Source organism: Medicago truncatula, chromosome 3 (genome assembly GCF_003473485.1).
Source record: "Medicago truncatula cultivar Jemalong A17 chromosome 3, MtrunA17r5.0-ANR, whole genome shotgun sequence".
NCBI lineage: Eukaryota > Viridiplantae > Streptophyta > Magnoliopsida > Fabales > Fabaceae > Medicago > Medicago truncatula.
The window spans coordinates 37,232,884-37,254,166 of NC_053044.1; the positions used below are offsets into that span (position 1 = coordinate 37,232,884).

Here is a 21,283-nt window from a genome sequence, read left to right on the forward strand (position 1 = left end):
ACTGTGATTTGCTGAAGATAAACTAAACATTCAAGCTTATCACTAAACATGCGGCAACGTCCAAACTACCACTAGGCCAAAAACATAATTATATCCGTAACTGATGTTGATGTTAAGGGCTAAGGAAAACAGTGCCCTAAAGATAACTTGAATTTCATCCAGAGTACTAGTCGTCCAACCCTATTATAGTTGATGGGTTAAGACTTAAGACCAAGACCAAGACCACACTTAAGTCCTAAAGACAGAATACATCCTTCTTCTGATACCGTTAAAAATCTTAACTAGGAACATCAAAGTGTGTAGAGCAAGCAAGACATAAATAATGTTAAAAACTAAAAGGAAACCACAAACCCAACCCAAGTCACTAGTTGCAAGTAATTTGATGACCTAACAATCAAAATCATGCTATCAGGTATGAACTATGAACATACATATGCCTGAATCATACTTTTTAATTGTGAACTGCATCACATCACATGACACATCTCCGACATTACAATTATGGCAGCATCTGCGACCACATTACCTAATAAATTCCGTGTTTCTGAAAATCATGAAAAATACTAATGCAACCCTGCAATGTAATGTGTGCAAAGACTGAGCGCACCGGACTTCAAGGTGCTCTCCATTCTTCTGTGTTAAGTAAATTGAGGGAGCTTCATGTAGCTAAGATTTTAGCACAGTAGTGAAATGGATATAATGGGGAGATGGGATTTAAGAAGAGGGGTAGGGAATGCATCATCAGTTACGTTTAATATAAATTTATAAACTAAATTCATGCCAAACTAACATCAATATGCATTGCAAGTCACAACAACTGCAATGCTAGAAATTTCGGTAGTAGTAAACGCTAACACGTTATAGAACTATTGACTGACTTCATAAAATAGGCAAGATAGATAGTAATGCTCACACAAGACACATCACGCAGCTAAAGCTCTAAAAAACTGTAATGTATTTGCAGCTTATGCGCCCTAAAAAGGCTACAACTTACCGACTAGTTTTTGTAAGAAAGTTAAAATCTTTGGCTAATTGAAGCATCCTCTACAGTTTTTCAAATGAGCGACAAAAACTAATATAGACCCAAAATACCGATGGAACAACCTTCAGGTGGACACCCTTCAACTTAAGTACTCTTTGTAACATTGTTGGCACTGGCAGAAGAACTTGCTGAAGGAGCTGGTTCGGAACAAGCCTTGAGGACAGCTTCATTCTTCCATAAACAAAAAACAAAAAATGTACCATAACATTAGCCATTGACAGTCACAATTATTGTTCAGTATTTGGAAACAAAGAATACATGAACAAAAATAAGTGAGTATAGATGAAATACAACAACAACAACAAGTCAACAACCGAGCCCTATCTCACTAAGTGGGGTTGGCTACATCGATCAAATTACGTCATAATGTTCACTCAAACCATATCTTGGTCCAACTCATTAATCTCTAAGTTTTTCCTAATAGTTTCTCTTATAGTTTTTCTAGGTTTTCCTCTGCCTCTAGTGATCCGACCATCCTCCATCTGATCTACTCTCCTAAGTACAAAATCTACAGGCCTTCGCTCTACATGTCCAAACCAAAGCTTATTTTCAACCGTCTTTACTAAATGCTCATCATTTCAACCACTGCCAATAAAACAATGAATTAACATCCTTAATCATTTCTTCTGGGTATGACGAACCTATTTAAGTAATAACATCCTTAATCATTTATCTATGCATAAGAATCTAAATCAGCAGGGAAATTACGTGTTATTCAAATTCAAATACCTGCCACACACGGCGAAGACGCTTCTTGGCATTGGCTTTACGAGTTGTGGTGAGTTTGATTCTCTTCCACAAGAGTCCTGAAGAATCATGCTTCTTCACTACCTCCATCACCCGCGTACCCCAAAATGCACCACCCATTTATTTTATTTTACCTGCAAAACAAACCAGATTCAATTAAGATTTCATTCCATACAAGCATCACCCAGTAGTCTGAAGCGATTCATGATCAAACTGGTGGTATATCTACTAACTAACATTATCAGAAATACATAATCTTCATAAGTTTGTTACGCTAGTAATAATTTATGAAGCACGGACTCGGCTACAGACACCTGACACGACACAGACACCTGGACACTGCTAATGTAAAAAACTTAGGACATTGACTACACATATATTAAAACTTAGGACGCGGACACTAAAACATTTAAAACTAAAATACCTAAATACCATAAATCACAATCTGCAACATTCCTAAGACAAAATTAAAGGAATTAAAAAAGTAAATTAAAGGAGAAGAAAGAATATAGAAGAAAGGAACCTGTGGGAAGAGATGAAGAAAGCTGTGTTGTTGATGTGAATCGCTCAATCGCGGGAGGGTTTTAGGGTTGAGGAGAGACTGTGTTGCTGTGATTGGCGAAAACGTTATGTTCTATTTGGATGATCAAAGAAATAGAGGAGAGAGAAATAAGAGAGAAATTGGGGAGATATTTTATGTTGTTTGGACGAGCAGACAGAAATAAAGTTTCTTTTCACTGGTTTGGATGAATAGAAAATTGAGTAGAGAAATTGGTAAAAATATTAAAAGACAATTTTATCCTTACAACTAAAATTGAAAAATGGATAATATTCGGTCTCTGAATTTGTAACGAGTGAGTAGTCACAATAATCCATGAATATATCCAAATTTCATAGTCTATAATTATGTACTACTTCGATAGTCAAAATAGTCTTTGACGTTAAAATAATCTCTCAATAACATGTCAACAATAATTCTTTGAATATATGTGGATTGATATAACAATAAGTAAGTACTTATAATGGCTTATAATATTAACGAAACACTTTAACGCGATGAACTATTTTGATAATCGGAGTGCACAATCAGGAACAGTGACAGATCCAAAAAATTTAATAAATGGGATCAATATTATATCATAAAAATTTATATAAAATTATATAAACTCGTAAGCGTGCAAAAATTATGTAAATTATGTTTATAATTGCTTTGAAATGTTAATTTTTTTTAATATATTTTCCATTTCCAACGGAGTATGAAAAATATAACTCTGATTAATTATTTTTTGCACCACCAATGTCAATCACATAACCTTTTTTAACAAATATAAAAATAGTTTAGAATATAATAGTAGTTTTATGATCTTGCTAACAATATACTCTAAGAGAATTGGTTAATGAATTCATAAAAGAAAATTTTATTTTAAAAATAAGCGTTATTTTTATCAATATAATAATTATAACAACTTTTTATAAAAAAAAAATAAAAAAAATTACTTCTTTTAATTTCTTAACAAGTGTTCTTAGAACACTCATTATTAGAATCCTTCTTAGTTTTGTATTTTTTGTAGTACTATGAATGAACAAGGTAAAAACAATAATACTATATAGGGTTAATTAAGTTTTTAGTCTCTATAAATATTCACAATTTTGTTTTTAGTCCCTACAAAATAAAATGACACTTTTTAGTTACTGTGACATTTTCCTTAACATTTTAGGGATAAAAAACGTTGATGAAAAATATTATAGGGACTAAAAAGTGTGATTTTATTCTGTAGGGACTAAAAACAAATTTATGAATATTTATAGCGACCATTTACTTAATTAAGCCTACTATATAAGTGGGGTCAAACTGCATAATTATCTAATTTTAGGTTAATAAAAACACAATAAGCAAGTGGATGCAAGTGGGGTCGGGTGATGAACACTATTTTGTGAAAATTGTTCATATTTGACTTTTAATTATGAATTGATAAAAGTTGCTTGCTGAAAGATTAATTAAAGGCACAAAACACAAGAAATGAGCTAAAAATATTGTTAATGAAAGGGTGTGCCAAAAGGAAACGAAAATTATGTATTGGGATTAATTTTGACAATGGTTTGAGTTGAAAATTATAATTTGGTTTTGAATTGGTGTTTAGGCTGATTTGTGGTTTCAAACAAGAAATGGAATGGAGAGTTTAGGGACGCCACACTTTCTAATCCTAGAAAATGATAAGTCTATTGAATGAAGATCACCACAAGAAAGGATTCTTTATATGATCAATACAAGGTCCAATCTAGAACCTAAAGAGCAATTACTCGCTTTTTTAACAAAAATTAACTTGCCTTTTTATTCAATTTTCGTGTCATATATATAGGTAGGAGGGACACTTGTTGAATTACAAAGAAAAAATGCAAATAACTCTTAAGATTCTTCAGCCAAATTAATCTATCAGTATTTCCTATGGCTGAAGTAAATTAACATGAATACAAGAAATGGTTACAAGACAAATTAATGAATGAGGGTGGCTGGTCTTGATGATCATGATGATGGACGTGATTTTGATGATGATGGTGGTTTCATATGCTGAAATGAAATGTCTTCATTGTCTCATTGAAGTCTTGTCTCTTTCCTCTTCAATTCTTACATTCTTTCCTCTTTCAGATTAAATGCTCTTTAATGCCTTGTTTTTCTTTTGTCTTCAACACTCCTTTGCACGAAATAAACACACAAAACATTCCATTTAAAGCTTTGGAAGCTTTAAAATGGATTAAACACAAAAAATAACCATACTTAGTGTTTTTGGGCCAAAATTGGTCTCTTACACTTTTTATTACAACATAATAAGAACAACTAAATAAAATGGACAGCAAGAGATGCGCCCCACCCCTCCTCCAATGGTTTGATGCACATGACCATTTTATCCTCCATGCTTTATAGTGTAGGTTTGGACTCCAAAACTTTTGCCACCAATTGAGTTAAGGCCTCCTTAACTTTCTTGGTCCTCGACCTTGTCATTGGTCCTCCTAGCCCTTGAATTGAAGCACTTGTGTCATGGACAACCATGCCCTCATCATCGGGTGACCCATTGCCCCCACATTGGATTTGTGCCTGATGAGAAACTATATTAACATTTTGACACATTATATGACTATTATAACTACTCGTTGCACATTCAAAGACTAAAATGAGTTCGTTTATTTGTGTTTTTTGCACTCCCGTATCTTCCTTCTCATGCACATTGTATGGTGCAATTGGATTGGAAACAAGAAAGAATTGGCAATTGGTATATAACTTAAGAATTGGTTGGAAACTACTAATAGTAGATACCTAATGCATTTATCAATGCATCCCACACTTCCTCCTATGCTTCAAACTTTCGTGTTGAGCTGCTCATTTTCATCCTTTGTTGGTTTTTAACATCACTAATTATTTGTTGATAAATCACGAATACTTTTGAAATTGTTATGGTCAAGTTCATTTTACTTATGTTAGAAAGAACTCAACTTGAAACAAAACTTAGACGTCCCACCAGTCCTTCAAATTAGAGTAGCCACATTTTTTTATTAGTAGGAATCAAATTCCGTATTTCTAAATTGACGACACCCACACATACTGCGCACAAACCACTAATGCTAGACCTTAGTGGTGATGAACGACACACCTGAATGTGATTGAAGAATTAAATGTGATGATGTTTCGTTTTCTTTTATTATTAGAATCCAGTTCCACATGCTATCATTTGTTGGTTTTTAGCACCACTAATTATTTGTTGATAAATAACGAATACTTTTGAAATTGTTATGGTCAAGTTCATTTTACTTAAGATAATAATTATCATTTTGCTTGTGTTACAAAGAACTCAACCTTAAACATAACCTATTCCTCCAGAATGCGTACCACCAGAACCATTCCTTCAAATTAAAGTAGCCACATTTTTTTATGAGTAGAAATCAAATTCCGTATTTCAAATTTACAACACTCACATATACTGTGCACAAACCACTAATGCTAGACCTTGGTGGTGATGAAAGACACACATTTGAATATGAAAGAAGAATTAAATATGATGTTACTAATAATAAATAATGAGTCCAGACCTAATCTAATCTCCAAAAACTTAAAATCTAGTTTTGTCCATTAAAAGTGTGTTAAATACTTAGGTTAGAAGATTATTTCATTTACCAGGTTTATTATAGACCATGTATGAAATGTTTCTCTAAGATAGTTTTGCCCTTGACTAAGTTGACTCGTAAAAGTCAAACTTTGTGTGGGAAGGCCGGTATGAAGAGAGCTTTTTGGATCTTAGGAGGATGCTAACACCTGTTTTACACAATGTAATACTCTTGAAAAAAACTACTCTATCCATGATCTATTAGAGTTGGCTAATGTGAAGCTTGTGCTCAAAATATGGAGGCATTTTCTTTACAGTTCAATTTTAAGGTCTTTTTTTAGGGGCAATTTTAAGGTCTTTAGCGATGATACAAGTTTAAAAACATATGTTTAACTAAAAGGAGTTGAATATGAGTAAAAAAATCATTACATATGTATTTTGCTTCATTGGTTAATGAAATGGATTTAATTAATATAGAGAGCAATTTAGAAACTAGAGTTTTAACTCCAGCCGTTGCATATCGCAATGCTCCTGACATATGACTTTTAGAATTGGATTTTATATTTTATATTTTTTGTTATAATTTGTGTTTGATTTATGTTTGAGTCTATGTGTCCCTATAAACATCGAGTAATATTAGTCTTTTGCAAAATTTATGTTATTGAAATCCTAACATCTTTCTCTTTCTCCTATTATATCATCTCTATTGTTAACAATCTGTACAAGTATTATGAGCTATTTTAAATTTTGTATAACTACCAGATTGTTTTATTCATCGATTTATTGTGACTTGGTGGTAAAGTATCCCCGATGTCACCAAAATTGGTTTTTTTTGCATATTTGGAATACTTTTCTGTGCTGCACTAACTAAAAACTAATTCAAAGTTTGACAAATAACTATTGGTGGAATGAAACACAATTTCTTCTGCATTAGGAAGTAGACTTTGGCTGTGTTCGTTTTACTTTAAAAAAATAATAATTTTGTGTTAGAAAAATTTAGAGTATTTTTTGAAAGAAAAAAAAATTGAAGTTATTTGTGTCTATTTACTACCCAAAAAAACAATTTTTTTTTAATAAAAATTATCTTTAACTAGTTCATGTGTTACCTCTTTATTTTTGAAAAAAACTAGATTTTTGGAAAAAGCTAATCCTAATAGATTTTCATTTTAGAGTCAAAATAATTTTTTTTGATAAAATGAATTTACTAAAAATCCTAAACAATCTCTCAAAAAAAAAAATCCTAAACAAAAACTTAAAAATGACAAAAATAAAATTTATATTAAAAAAAAATAAAACAAACGCAACCTTTACCACCAATTCACAATGATATTCATGCATACAAGGGGAATAATTAGTATGTATATTTATAAATATTTATTCAAAAAAACCATCGACACTTGTCTTATTGTAATTTTTTTCTGGGTAAATATATATACAGTGAAAGTCAAACGCACGCCTTTATATAATATAAGTCAATTCTTTATTGAAACCAATCTTTATTGATAACGGTTTGAGATAACTATTTTAAGAGAACATTTAAAAGTAAAATATTTCTATAGAATTTCACATAGATGTCACGAATCATGAAAATGAGGATAATTAATTTACAGAAAATAATATAATCAGGATTGTTATGTTTGACAACAAATAGAACAGTCTTACAAAGTTGTACAAAAAAATAGTCTTGGTCTTGGAAACAAAATAAGAAAAATGAAGGATGTCATATATATAAATAAATAAAATAATTGAAAAGATTTTCTTTAAGGAAAGCATAATATTTCGTAATTTATTAAAATCTACTTTGCCATTTTAATAGGCTAAACAAAACCTTGTTCTATTTCCCTTTCCAATTGAGAAATAAGAAAAGGAAGAAAAAGTGACATAGGTTTTGAACCTTAATGTTAGTGTCGTATTGTGGTTGTGATTTGTAAAGAAACACATGCATTGGCTACGTACACTATAGTCAATGTCTATTGGTTGGGAGTGACCTCACGGACATTACCACGTAACTCATACCGTGTTTGTTGCGCGTTTGTTTGTCATTGTTATTGTTTGTATTATTATTATTTTTTGACTAAATTATTGGGTGGATTCTAGGGTGAGGGCTCTATTAAGTTCCTCACCGGTGTACCGTTTAAATTGACCGTTAGATAAAAAAAAGGGTACATGATATCTTTAATGACAAACCACTGGATTATGCTTTTTCTCTCCCCCTTTACGGCCGGTCACTCTCCCTGCGGCTGCTCTTTTTCCATTCACTTGACACAGCCTACATTTATTTTCTCTCTTAAACTGATCTATTATGCCTCTTTCACCCTATTCCTCTCATATTGAAAATGTTGGAAACAACCATAATAAAGGTTAGCATAGCAGGGATTTTGATTGTCTTAGCACTACCAACATAATTCATTGCATCCATGGTCACAAAACTTCACATTAAAATCAGTTTAAGATTGAAAATTTCTCTGTTTTTTTTTTTTTTAGAGAAGATTGAAAATTTCTTAAAATTCATTGTACCCATAACAAAATTTTAATACTTTGACAAGATATATTAAAAAAGAAGCCTACAAGACGGACAGGTAATGGAAGATGAGAGTGGTAAAACAAAATTTATTGAATCCAGTCACTTTTCAAGGGAAACAAACTGAAAGAGAATGAAGGATTAAATTTTTGTGATTTGGGAGAAGATGATGATTTGGAACCGGTGGTGGTTGCATGGAGCGTTAGAGAGAAAAAGCATAATCCTGTGTTATTTGTGACTAAAGTTATCATGTACACTTTTTTCATCTAACGGCTAATTCAAATGGTACACCGGTGAGGGACTTAATAGAACCCTCACCTTAGAATCTACCAAATTATTGTTAGTATTATTATTTCAGAAAGAACAAATGCCACATGATGCACTCAACAATTAATAATGTCCACTCAGCACCCTTGTACAACAAATAATATACTTTGTCAATATAGTCAACAATCAATACACAATCTCAACCTCTCCACTTTCACTTGTTTGATTTCAAGTACCACAGACACACAACGAATTTTGTTCTTCTGAGAAATACATCAGATAAATCTGGTCTCAACTAGTTTGACAATCTGGCCAAACTCCATTTCAAAAGGTTCGGTTTTTTACCATAAAATCTGTGTTCATATGCATGTGTTAGTTCATGTTTCCTTTGACCCTTGAAATAATGGCTCATATGTCTGCTTTTTATTTTTGCCAAAACATATTCATTGAATTTGTAACCTACCCTTTACAAAAAGAGTATATATTCTTATTGGATTGATGCAGTGTATGTGCTACAAGTTATAGACATCATATATATATACAACTTTTTAAAAGAATTTATTCGTGAGTTGCAATTTTAGTTTTGTTGTATATCTGAACCATTGGTTGGTTATCAATTGTGTAGGTCTATTTTAAGAAACAAATATTCATCATGGAACTTTTAGATTTGTTGTATATCTGAACCATTGGTTGGTTTTCCATTGTGTAGGTCTATTTCAAGAAACAAATATTTATCATGAAACTTTGAAGAGTTGAGGCATCAGTATATATTACTCTGGCCAACTCTCTAGCTATATCTCCACCACCAACTTCAGCAGGTGTTGGTGCTTGTCATTCTGGTCCAAAATTTTGTTTGGACAGACTCCTATTTCTTGTCCGGCTCCTTCTCACTGATTATGGCTAACTTCTTTTGATTCACTCTTTTGCAATGTAATAATATATACTCTCAGACAATCTCTGTTATTGTTAAATCATCATGGAGTAGTGATGTAAGGCAATAATATTGTGTATATAAACGATCACAAGGTTTGAAAGATTGAATATAAAAGGATTGATAACAAGCTTATTCATCTTCTGCCATGGCTATGTGTAGATGTGTCTCTGTTTTGATTGGAAGGAAGGATAAAATCAAGGTAAAAATAATATATTCGGATATTGCGTCTGATTTTGTCTATTCAAGGTTGACATAAACCATATAATTTACTTGCTTTGGTCTTTTCAGGGCATTGAAGGATCTTCAAAAGGGGACCTCAAAAAGTTACATGCCAAAGTACAACACCCAACAATATCTTCGAAGAGTCGTGATATAAAGCCAGATGACACCCATGATGTTACAACCGGTGGTACCCAGATGAATTCAAGGTCCAATGTGAAAGTTCTGAGTCCCGAGATCCCTATGAAGACTGAAGTAGAGGAAGCTTATGAAGGGGAAGATGAACATGAAGATTCACCATCCATCAAGAGAGAGTTCTCTGATTTTGATCTCCAAGTTCATGAAGCTGTTGCATGCAAAGTAGGATATGACCCAGCAGGTAAAGAGATCAACTCCCCCAGTTTATATAAAAAACAAACCAACATTCAATTGGAAGACGAAGATGATAAATACGACAAAAACAGTGTTGATTTGATCCAAAGTGGGCATGTCAGTGATCCTGGGATGGGCAAGCCTGACTTCTGGGCTTCTCCAGAGCTCAAGCGATCTTGCTCTAACCTGGAAAGAAGGGATATATCTAGGAAGACTGTTCATCACTTTCCATCTTCAAAGTCACATTCTTTTGAGGATTTGCAGGAATTATCAGCAAATCAGATGGTTAATCTAGAGAGCCCCAGGTCTGTGATGACTCAGCGCAGTGCTGATAGAGTGATGTTGAAAAGGCGTTCGTCTAGTCAAGTTCTCCCTTCTGGAAGTAAAAAATTGTGGTGGAAGTTGTTCCTCTGGAGCCACAGGAATATTCATCAACCTTGGGTCAGCAAATCAACACAATTACATCCTGCAAGTGCTGTTTTTAATAGTCAATGCGGGTACTCTTCAGATATCCTGGAACCAAAACAAGGTAAGACATTGAGACATATGGGATCACCCTCTCATGCATCATCTTCAGGGGAGTACTTCAGCAAAAGCGGCAAGGATAAAAATATGGATAATCAAAGGTGGAGCAGATTTCACAAAGAAAATAACTTTGATTTTCGGACACAAAATCAATGGGTAGCTTTCTCAACAGAATCATCCTCCTTTAACAGAGTAGATGAGTGGGTGAAAGATCTTGAAAATCAGCAGCCACCTTCAGAGGATGATTTTGCTGATGACAATATTGGAACCACTGTCTTGCCACCTTCTCCGGATGCTGATAGATCAATGGCAAGAACCACAACTCGGTTACCTCAAAATCAAGATGCCAATCTTTCAAAGGATCTTTTGTATGCCAATAGCGTGGTGCAATCTCTGAATCCAGCCTCAACTGCAGCTCATATATCTGGTATTGGTATGAAAGTCATCCCCGCAATTACACACTTCTGCAGTCTTCGCTCAGTGAATCTGTCAAACAATTTCATAGGTATAACTCATTTGAGAGAAGAAAATAATCTTTAATACGATTACAAATAAATGAAAAATACTAACTCGATTGATTGGCTTTCCTCTTCATTGTTTTGCAGTTCATATCACACCTGGATTTCTCCCAAAGGGTCTTCATACACTTAATTTGTCAAGAAACAAGATCAGCACTATTGAGGGCCTCCGAGAATTAACCCGATTGCGGGTACTTGACCTAAGTTATAACCGCATTTCAAGAATTGGACAAGGTTAGTTTCTATACCAGCTGATGATGCTCAATGAAGGTTTTTTACTTCTCGAATCTTATTCTTCAGAGTATTTACTACAAAATTATTTACTCTGTTTTATCAGGGCTATCAAGTTGTACACTGGTCAAAGAGCTATATCTTGCGGGAAACAAGATAAGTGATGTTGAGGGCCTACACAGGTTATTCAAGCTAACAGTTCTGGACTTGAGCTTTAACAAGATCACGACAACAAAAGCACTGCGCCAGCTTGTAGCTAACTACAACTCAGTTCTGGCCTTGAATCTGCTCGGAAATCCAATTCAAAGCAACATCAGTGATGAGCAGTTGCGCAAAGCAGTTTGTGATCTTCTGCCAAAGCTAGTGTACCTGAACAAGCAATCCATCAAGCCTCAAAGGGCACGAGAGATGCTCACTGATAGTGTTGCCAAAGCTGCACTTGGAAACAGCAGCCGGACCCCCAAAAGAAGAACACTGAAGAAAGGTGGCCAAGGAGGATCAAGTTCCTCCAGTGTGCATAGAAGCAGAAGCAGTGCTAGTTTAGCCCAGAATAGCAGGCAAAGGTCAAAGAGTCAAACTAAGCATCATTAGTTGTCTGAAAAAGGAACAGTTCATCAGTCCTTTATGTTTCCAAGACTATATAAAGTGGAGCAGTTAATGCTTCAACTTGTAACCAAACTAGTAGGGTAATGTTTGGTTATGGGCTGTGTTGTGTTTGCTTCAACCAGTAATTATTAGTATATTGCCATAAAGGAGACTACACAAGGTTGCTAGACATTGACAGTCTCTTTGTCAAAGATTTGATGTAATAAAGTCACCATTATCTACATTCTGCAAATGTAATGTATGGAACTCAATTCATCATCTGGAAATTCTGTGAACTTCATGTAGACAATTTTGACTGTACGAAACATATTGGCCAGCCTAATTGCTATAGTTGCTACTATCATCATCATAAAAACCATATCTGAGAACTGAATACCATGGCAAGTGAAAAATTCAAAGGAAGCACTATTAATTTTCAGCTCAGAAGCTGTTACTGAAAATGAAATATGCCACAACAAAACTCCAATATATGTGGTAACTGATTGAAGGTCACAGCTCTTGTCAAAAACAAAATAAAATTGAAGGTCACTGGAGACCTGAATCTGAACAAGACAGCTGGGAACTTTTGGTCAGCCACCGCCAATGATCTACCCTACTAGGCTACTATAAACATATCCTATTGTTTATCATAACTCGGACTCAAACTCCAAATGAAGGTTCATATGCTCTTCCTATTAATGCAATAAATACTCTGATCAGCATATTCGGTGAAATACACTTCTCAAAAATTAGTAGTTCAAGCTGAGCTCCTTTTTTTCCAGCCATGAAAAATTGATCAACAATGTATGAACCCAAGTGGTGCGAACACACTGTAAACAAATCTGGGTGCCTGCATAATTGGGCCTTCTTAGCCAAAACCATGGCATTACTGAAAAAATAGTAGGCAGGTTAGAAATCAAGCAGGGGAAGGGGCAATAAAAAGAAGAAGAAAGGAAGACAAAACAGAATGATTTGTTGATTTGTATAATGATTAACTTCGGCGACATAGATCTTTCTGGATAAATGATATTAGCAATTTGAAGAAGCTTCTCCAGAGTCATTTTAATCATTTCGCAATGGCTCACTTGATTTGAACATTTTTCCATAACTCTTTGAACCTCTCAATAATTTTATTTAGTAGTGGAGTGGCTACCGTTAGCGTCAAAAACATTGGAACTTTATAATTTATAAGGTTACTGAGTGAGTATTTGTAAATGTCACCAAAACATACTGCTTCATTAAACCATCTAGAAACCAAATTTAATTTCCCCCACAATCTGGTATTTGAATCATTCGCTTTAAAGACACAAACATATATAGTAACCATGAGAATTTTTCTCAATCGAATTTGACTGATAAAAAAAGGGGGATATCTAGTGCAGCTTAATCCAACCGTAACAAGCAGGGACACAAACATGAAACCTATGAAAATGATTTGATTTTTAATGAAGACTTTTTACCCTTTAAAACTCAATTAGAGGATAGAAAGCATATCAAAAGAATCATATTAATTAATTATTATACTAACTAGAGAAAATCTTATAATGATATTTTGATTATTGAAAAAAATCATACAGCAAAACCTTGATACAAGGAGACATTTCATTGCATATGAAAGTCAAAATATGAAAGCCAATATACCTAGATAATAAAATGGTAAAGTTGGCTAACCTAAAATCTTTGCCATCTATGCAATTCTCAGGACACTAAACTTAAATTTCTCCATTCCCATTCCTCCATTGAACCAAAGAGGATCTGCAAAGGCAGTCACTATAAAGGCACTTCATTCCTGTTTGGGAGAGGAGCATCCTTAACTTGAAAAGCTACAATCGATCTTTCTTTTCTTAATCTTGAAACCCTTTTTTAAGTGATTCCAATTTAATTATCTTGCTTTTCCAATCCAACATCATAACCAAGTTCCATTTCCTCATTTTCCTTTATCTGAGCATACTTATAAACCTTCTCATTAAACACCACCTGAGGATCCTTATGAATCAAAACCCCATTCCGATCATACCCCTCTTTCAAAAACACAACCCAATTCATCTCAGTCCCCGCCAAATAAAACGCCCTCGGCTGCTTAACCAACATATGATAAGTATGCTTAGTCAAACTAAACTCCTCCTTAAACTCAACAAGATGATGAATTGAAGCTCTCTTCTCCAATGTCAAACTCAAAAACTCATGAATCAATCCAACCCTATACTTCTCAGCTTCCAATGTCCACACATCAAACTTCGCCCCATCCGAATAAGGCGAAACCAACGGTAACGCATTTAACAAATTCATCTTCCTCTCATCCTCAATTCCCAATTCCAAATCCTTCCCATGCTTCACAGGAAAAGTAAATTTCCTCTTAGCATCATCCTCATTCACCATGAACTCCTTTTCAATCGCGCTAACCGCCAAAAGCGGGTCCCAATTAACCAATTCAAGAACTCTCACTTTCTTCCCATCATCTTTGTTCTTATCATCAACAATGCGGAAATAATTCGGGTATTTTTCAACCCGGTCACGAAAATCATCAGGTATACCGAATAAATTTCTCACATGATGAATTTTCGCAAGTGAAATGCGATGAAACCGCGACATCATGAGAAGTTTACGAACTTTCTCGACACGATCGAGTTCCATTGATTCCATAATCGATTTCTCTTCTGCTAAAAGCTCTTCCATTAAATCGGTGAAACCGAACCACATTTTACCGTCGGTGTGGCGGTAGGTTAGGAAGAGGGGAGGATGTTGCTGGATTGATTTGGCAATTTTCCGGCCGCGAGGGAAACCGAGTTCGCGGTGGAGTTTTCCGGCGTCGTCGAGTTGAAGAACGTGTTCCGGTTGATTAGAGAGGTAGTTTTTTGATCGTGTGACGAAACGCATTAGGGTTTCGCGTTTAACGATTTGTTCGAATGCGGTTACGCGGTTTGGTTCGGTTTGGATTGGGTTGGTTCTGGGACTTGATTTGGGTTTGTGTTTTTTCTTGAGTTTTTTTGGGGTTTTTGTGACTAAAAAAGAAGTGGAAAATTTTGCTTTTGCAGTGAAGTAGTGATTATGATTTTTGAAGGTTTTAGAGATGAAGAATGAAGAAAAAGCCATTGAATGGAATGAAATTGTAGTGTCACAACGGCTATGGTTATATATGGATGCTGATTTAATTTTGTTATATTATATATGGTCGAAAAGAATTAAAAAAGTTAGGAAAAGATAAAAATAATTCCGACCTACCGGATTCGAACCAGTGACCTAAGGATGTCTGTTTAAACCAACTACAGTCCTCCGCTCTACCAACTGAGCTAAGGTCGGTGCTTGTTAAGCTTTCGTAGTCTATATACATAAAGCTTTTTCATATTTCGAGATGATATATACTATTGTAATGATTTTTGCATGTATAATAATGTACACTAATTGATATTGATGTATTTTAATGTGTACTTGATTCTACAAATGCTACGTGATTTCACTTTATTTTATTACTAAATTAACATTATAGTAGCATTTGACAGAAAAATGAAGCCACATAGCCTTTTGTAATGTATTCTCTTTTATTCCAATTTTTTGGTTGAGCCAACGTTCAACATTTTTCGAATCCTTGTCTTAATTTATTCTGCTCTACTTTTGATATATACAAAATAAAATACAACACTTGTGTGCTTTGTTTTGTGGTTGTGGTTTCTATATCCTGTCTACAAAACACTGTAATCACTTGACACATATTTTTATATTGTCACTCTAGTTTTTGCCCCACTATTGAGCAATCATGATGGTTGTGGAGTGTAATATGATACTTTCATTTTGTTCTTAGTTTATATTTAGTTTCTGTCTACCAATCATTTATCGCGTTTCGAGGCACTCCTATTGGGAAAATATTGAAGCTATAAATTATCACTTTGAGTTCGACGTGCTTCTAATGATATCCCGAACATGGGGATCATACTTAAAACAACCAAGAGAAACAAAATTCTCGACTTTAAAAACCTAAACATGGGAATTGTTGCTTGTTGCAACGACCCTCAACGGCCCACCGAAAAGAGACGATTGAGTTGCAAACCAAACCAACCAAAGTTTCAAACATGAGCTTCTGCATTTAGATGCTTACACACAAAACATCACTGCATTGGTAATAACTTTGTCATCATATAGTTATTTTACTGCAAAATGTAATTTCGTAATGATTCAAATTCTGGTCCAAACTCAAAAACAAATTAAAACAAAGGGCCTACATAAGTTGTTATGGTTGATTATTCAATTGAGAAATAATTCAGGATGCTTGTGCTTACCCTAAGTTGCAAATAAGCTTAACCGCCTGTTAACATCAAGTTTTGCTTATCAGTCATTGTGTTTTTTTGCACCCGCGAAACCGGGTGCGCTAATCTAGAATACTTATGCTAATGAACATGAGACAGTATAATGAGTCAAAAGAAACATATTTCATTTGATAAACTAGATAACTATGTACAAGGGTTGGACTAATCGATTTGACCACATTAAGAACTTTTTTTATCCCTTCGTAATAACGAGGACCAATGCATCAGGAAGTAGTTTTGCATAAGGTATATATCGCACTTCAATGTTGCCCACAATTGATTCCTCATCTACAAAGACAAGACACATGGATAACATCAATATTAACACCCAAAGAGAAATATATAATCGTAAAATAATATATTGATATCATCTAAACAAGTCAAGCACCACATTCCAGCATTGAACATGTTAAGTTAACTATAAATAACAATTACTCTAAATATTAGAAAGTGTAAAGTTATTGTGCTAGTAGTATATACGATTGTAATTAAATAAAGTTCGTATGCGATATATTTGTACTTGAGAAATGCTATAGACAAACTCTCTAACACACTCCATTAAACACACTCTTTATTAGTGGTTCACGTCATCATTATTTTAAAACATTTAATTGGCAACCGGTTCTACTGGTTTGAAACATGTCTCAAGCGTTTGTACAGTGTTCCTCCCAACTGTCTCCAGTATATTAATTTCAAATTTCAATGACGCCTTCAGCATCTCCGTTTTGGATCTGTTTGTCATAGTTTTCAATAACAAAACACAAATTTCTTTTTTCTAATGGAGTGGATAAATATATTTGGCATTATAAAATTGGATGAGTTTTGGTCTTTCAGATTATATCAATGGGCAATTCGGTGACAATTTTTTTGTGAATTTATGGATCTTGACAATCATTATCCACTAAAGCTAATTATAACAGGAATTTACCATTGTTTTAATTGGATAGAGATTTGGGTTTTTGACCCGTTGACATCCACCAAACAAAAATTGGGTGTTTCCACATATCATTTTGGTACAAGCATCATCTATGGGGTAAACGCTTGACATAGAGAAAGAAACCAAGGATAAAAACAAAGTCGCAGATGGCAGGAAATAGTAGAGAGAAATTCAAAGAACATTGAAAGTTTTATTATTTATTTATTTTGCATAAAAGAAGAAAACAAAGTTGTGTTTTCTAAACAAGCCAGTTACCGTGTAAATTGATTTAAAAGAGTGATGATGTGGATCAATGGTAGAGAGTGTGTTTAATAGAGTGTGTTAGAGAGTTTGTCAATAGCATTTCTCTTTGTACTTTACTTTTATTCGTTTAAATAGAGATATATGTCGTCCTCGTGAGCTTAACTCAGTTGGTAAGGACAATGTATAATATATGCAAGGTCCACGGTTTGAATCCCGGCCACCAAAAAAAAAAAATAGAGATATATGTCAGCATTATATGTACAACTTCTCTTTGTCATGTGTAGGTTTGTGAGCTAAGGGACATTGAAGAAGTTTGAAGGAGGAGGTCCCGAGTTTGATCCTGGAAACTAACATAACCACAAACTTTGATAACATTTGCCTATAAAAAAAAAATATAAGTTCTCATTTCCCTTTTTTGTAACTTTGGTAACATTTGCCTATAAAAAAAATATCGGCTAAATTGCATTTTTGATCCTTAACTATTTAATTAGTATTGCTTTTCTTTCTTAATTAAAATTTTATTTATTCTGGTATTTTAACTTTATTTCCGTTACACATTTTGGTCTTTTCCGTTAGTTTTAATTAAAAAATGTTGGCGTTCTTCATCTTCATATCATCTCCATCAACATTCAATAAAAAAAATCCTAGAAAAATTCAAAAAAAAAAAAAAAGACATAAACTGAACATTAAAACTCTCCAATCAAATCACTAATCAAAATACTCATCTTCAAAATCACAATTACAGCAAATTGGTTAATCTGGGAAAACGCATGAACAGTAAATTTTCTTCATATCAATTAGAACGCAGAAACTAATTAACATGAAAGTTAGAATTGAAATGGTTGATTGAAACGCAAACTCAACATGAGCATAATTGAAGTGGAAATGTTGGTGAAAGGCTTTAATTATCCCAATTAAACTCACAACCATTACTCCAAGATGGAACGAATTTTCCAACAACAAAACTATAGCAACAAAAGTAAACCCATAAAATTGATGGATTAGGTTCACTTTTCAAAATTTGGAATATTTGCCCCTTCAATTGAAATCGAATGTCAGCAACCACAATAATATTTAAACCGGAATCGCATTCTTTACAGATGAACAGAGGCGACGAAGAGTGAATAGGGTCTATCTTCTTTGATTTTTTTTTGGGGTTGTATTTGGCCACTGATTTTGTGGTTTAAGGTTTCTGGTACTGTTGTTTGATTCATCTGCTTCATACACATTTCTCAAAATTCAATCTTTTTCCTATTTTTGGTTGAGTTTCATGAACCTACGAGTTGTTTTCAAATTTTGGTTAAGAATTTGATGGTGTTATTGATATCATTGATGTTGGATTTTGTTGTGTTGTTCTTCATACTTTTTCAAAAAATGATGAAGGTGATGAAAGATTTAGATGGTTTTTTTTTCTGGAAATTTTCTGGGTATTTTTTGTTGAAGGTTGATGGAGATGATATGAAGATGAAGAAGAGTGGAAGATAATGAAGAAACTCTAACGTTTTTAAATTAAAACCAACGGAAACGACCAAAATATGGAACAGAGAGAAAATTAAGATACCAAAATAAATCAAATTTTAATCAAGGGATCAAAGTGATACTAATTAAATAGTTAAGGGACCAAAAACACAATTTAGTCAAAAATATAAGTTCACTTTTCCCTTTTTCTGTAATGTTTCATCAAATTTTAATACTAGACTTATTCCACGATGAGTCACTACTCACTGGCACTGCTAGTGAATTTTGCACTAGACTAACAACAATCATATTTTTCTTACTTGTGCATAGAGGTGTCAAATGGGCCGGCCTGACCCAGCCCGGCTCAGACCCGAGAGGCCCTGTTGGAACAAAATGTGTTTCACAATGAACCTTATTGAGTTTTGATGATAACAAGGTATTAAAAATTGTCAATTGGTTATTACTAATAATTGTTCAAGTGTACAGGACCAAAGGCTACTCAAGTTATTTCAATAGGTCTTGGAAGAACAATGGAAAGAAAAAGAAATTCTGAGCATCTGAAGAAAACTGCTCCTGAAGCTAAACTGCTCCTGAAGAGATGACGTCATCAGAAGCAGAAAGTCATCAGAAGCAAAAGTTTTCATCAGAAGCAATATCTTCACCAGAAGCTACATTTGATCCTTTAATCAAACTGAAGATTCAAAGTAGCTGATTCTCAATTCAGTCTTATCAAAGAAGAACGAAGAATTGAAAGGGAGGTATCAACGGATATATGGATAGCACTGAGCTCTTGTCTCTCGTTAATAGAGTTGACAAAGTACAAGTGTACAACCACTACCTCCACTACTCTGTTTTCTGTCTACGCTACAAGACAAAACAACAGCCATGCCTGCAGAATTTGTACACTCAAGATGGGAATGAATTTGAAGTTTATTCTTCAAAGGACTACACCCAAATCAGGCAAAGGATCACTGGTGGATAATCAAAGGATTTCAAACGACTCTTTAGACGTGCTGATTATCTCAACGTCTCTTTCACACCTCTATATAAAGGAATGAAGACTTGAAGATTTTAGAGAGAGATACATAAGTTTAAAAGCGCCAAAACTCTGTCAATTTGATTCTAAAAAGCACACTGAATTTCTGCACTGATTTGATACATCTTAGAAATTCAAAGTCTAGAGTCTTTTCTGTATTGTATTGTGAACACCACTGATTGTATATCAAGTGTTCAATTCAAACTCAATTCTCTGTATTTTTGTTTGATTAGAAGTCTCTTGCCTGCGTGCTTGAGCATTAGAAGTCTCTTGCTTAGTGCTTGAGCATTGGAAGACTCTTGCGTGTGTGCTTGAGCATTGTTTTGTGAAGTCTCATACTTTGAAAGTATTGAGCAGTTGTAATCTTGTGATTATAGTGAAATCTCCTTGGAAGTGCAAGGGGGACTGGACTACTTCCGTGTTGTGGAAGGAACCAGGATAACTGCCTGTGTCTTTGTCTTTCTTTTCTCTGCTCTGTTCTTTTCCGCTGCAATCTGACTCTGATCATTTCATCAGAAGCAATCAAACTGCTTCTGAAGTTTTATCAGAAGAAGAATCCTTTTTTAAGAGAAAAAGAAAACACAATTCAACCCCCCCCTTCTTGTGTTTTTCACCTTCAGGCCCGACTATAGAAATGGGCCAGCCCCGCCCGACCTATTTATGATTGGGCCGTGAATTCTAAAGCTCGGCCCGGTGGGCCATGGGCCAGCCCGGCCTGGCCCGTTTATGTTTTATTTTTAAAATTTATTCACTTTTTTTTTTATGTATTTTCTTATGTATTAGTTACTCGCCATTATTTTTTTGCTAAAATATGATTGGATGGACATAAAAATATAAATAATTTTTACATTAACATTGAATAATAATTAAACTCTAGATTATTCTTTCAATTAAATCAAATTAATAATTTATAAACTTTAAAATTTTAAATCTGTAAGCTAAATTCATCCATATTTATTAAGTTTATTTATTTAAATATTTTTTTGTTAATAAATTTTAAATTAGTTGATAATTTTTTTAAAAAATATGTTGTTTTTAACAAAAATAAAATGAAATATGGGCTAATGGGCCGGCCCAAAGCCCGGTGGGCCAGCCCGGCCCAACTTTTGTGGCCGAAAAAGCCCGAGTGCGTTTTTTGGTTAGTTTTTTAGGCCCGGCCCAAAAATATGGGCCGATCCATTTTTGACATGTCTACTTGTGCATAACAAAAAAATTATTTATGGAAGATATTTATCTTGAAACATAGAATT

The 21,283-nt window shown here is 34.0% G+C and overlaps 3 protein-coding genes and 1 non-coding gene across 4 annotated transcripts; 1 reads left to right on the forward strand and 3 right to left on the reverse strand.

Annotated features, from left to right (window-relative positions):
- Nucleotides 1-786: 786 nt before the first annotated feature.
- On the reverse strand, nucleotides 787-2,472 carry LOC25489469 (uncharacterized). The gene is made up of 3 exons (XM_013605459.3): nucleotides 2,313-2,472; nucleotides 1,772-1,923; nucleotides 787-1,213 (listed from the first exon to the last, which is right to left on the reverse strand). Exons 2-3 carry the CDS (start codon nucleotides 1,907-1,909, stop codon nucleotides 1,127-1,129), a joined length of 225 nt encoding a protein of 74 aa, XP_013460913.1. The 5' UTR covers nucleotides 1,910-1,923; nucleotides 2,313-2,472; the 3' UTR covers nucleotides 787-1,126.
- Nucleotides 2,473-8,772: 6,300 nt separating this feature from the next.
- LOC25489471 (uncharacterized) lies at nucleotides 8,773-12,401 on the forward strand. Its single transcript, XM_013605461.3, has 5 exons — nucleotides 8,773-9,005; nucleotides 9,384-9,807; nucleotides 9,897-11,229; nucleotides 11,330-11,476; nucleotides 11,580-12,401. The coding sequence occupies exons 2-5, from the start codon at nucleotides 9,754-9,756 to the stop codon at nucleotides 12,062-12,064; spliced, it is 2,019 nt and encodes a 672-aa protein (XP_013460915.1). The 5' UTR covers nucleotides 8,773-9,005; nucleotides 9,384-9,753; the 3' UTR covers nucleotides 12,065-12,401.
- Nucleotides 12,402-12,546: 145 nt separating this feature from the next.
- On the reverse strand, nucleotides 12,547-15,182 carry LOC25489472 (protein WHAT'S THIS FACTOR 1 homolog, chloroplastic). The gene is made up of 2 exons (XM_013605462.3): nucleotides 13,730-15,182; nucleotides 12,547-12,947 (listed from the first exon to the last, which is right to left on the reverse strand). The coding sequence occupies exon 1, from the start codon at nucleotides 15,149-15,151 to the stop codon at nucleotides 13,937-13,939; it is 1,215 nt and encodes a 404-aa protein (XP_013460916.1). The 5' UTR covers nucleotides 15,152-15,182; the 3' UTR covers nucleotides 12,547-12,947; nucleotides 13,730-13,936.
- Nucleotides 15,183-15,270: 88 nt separating this feature from the next.
- Nucleotides 15,271-15,358, reverse strand: TRNAY-GUA (transfer RNA tyrosine (anticodon GUA)). The gene is given in 2 exon segments: nucleotides 15,271-15,306; nucleotides 15,322-15,358. It is a non-coding gene; the product is annotated as a tRNA-Tyr (tRNA).
- Nucleotides 15,359-21,283: the final 5,925 nt, after the last annotated feature.

What these genes read in the sequence shown, in the direction of transcription:
- LOC25489471 (XM_013605461.3), top strand. Translation starts at nt 9,754, where the DNA reads ATGGCTATGTGTAGATGTGTCTCTGTTTTGATTGGAAGGAAGGATAAA. An exon ending in GAAGGAAGGATAAAATCAAG is followed by an intron (nt 9,808 to 9,896) that starts GTAAAAATAATA and finishes TGGTCTTTTCAG; the next exon opens with GGCATTGAAGGATCTTCAAA. An exon ending in CATTTCAAGAATTGGACAAG is followed by an intron (nt 11,477 to 11,579) that starts GTTAGTTTCTAT and finishes CTGTTTTATCAG; the next exon opens with GGCTATCAAGTTGTACACTG.
- LOC25489472 (XM_013605462.3), bottom strand. Translation starts at nt 15,151, where the DNA reads ATGGCTTTTTCTTCATTCTTCATCTCTAAAACCTTCAAAAATCATAAT.
- LOC25489469 (XM_013605459.3), bottom strand. Translation starts at nt 1,909, where the DNA reads ATGGGTGGTGCATTTTGGGGTACGCGGGTGATGGAGGTAGTGAAGAAG. An exon ending in GTCTTCGCCGTGTGTGGCAG is followed by an intron (nt 1,214 to 1,771) that starts GTATTTGAATTT and finishes TGTTTATGGAAG; the next exon opens with AATGAAGCTGTCCTCAAGGC.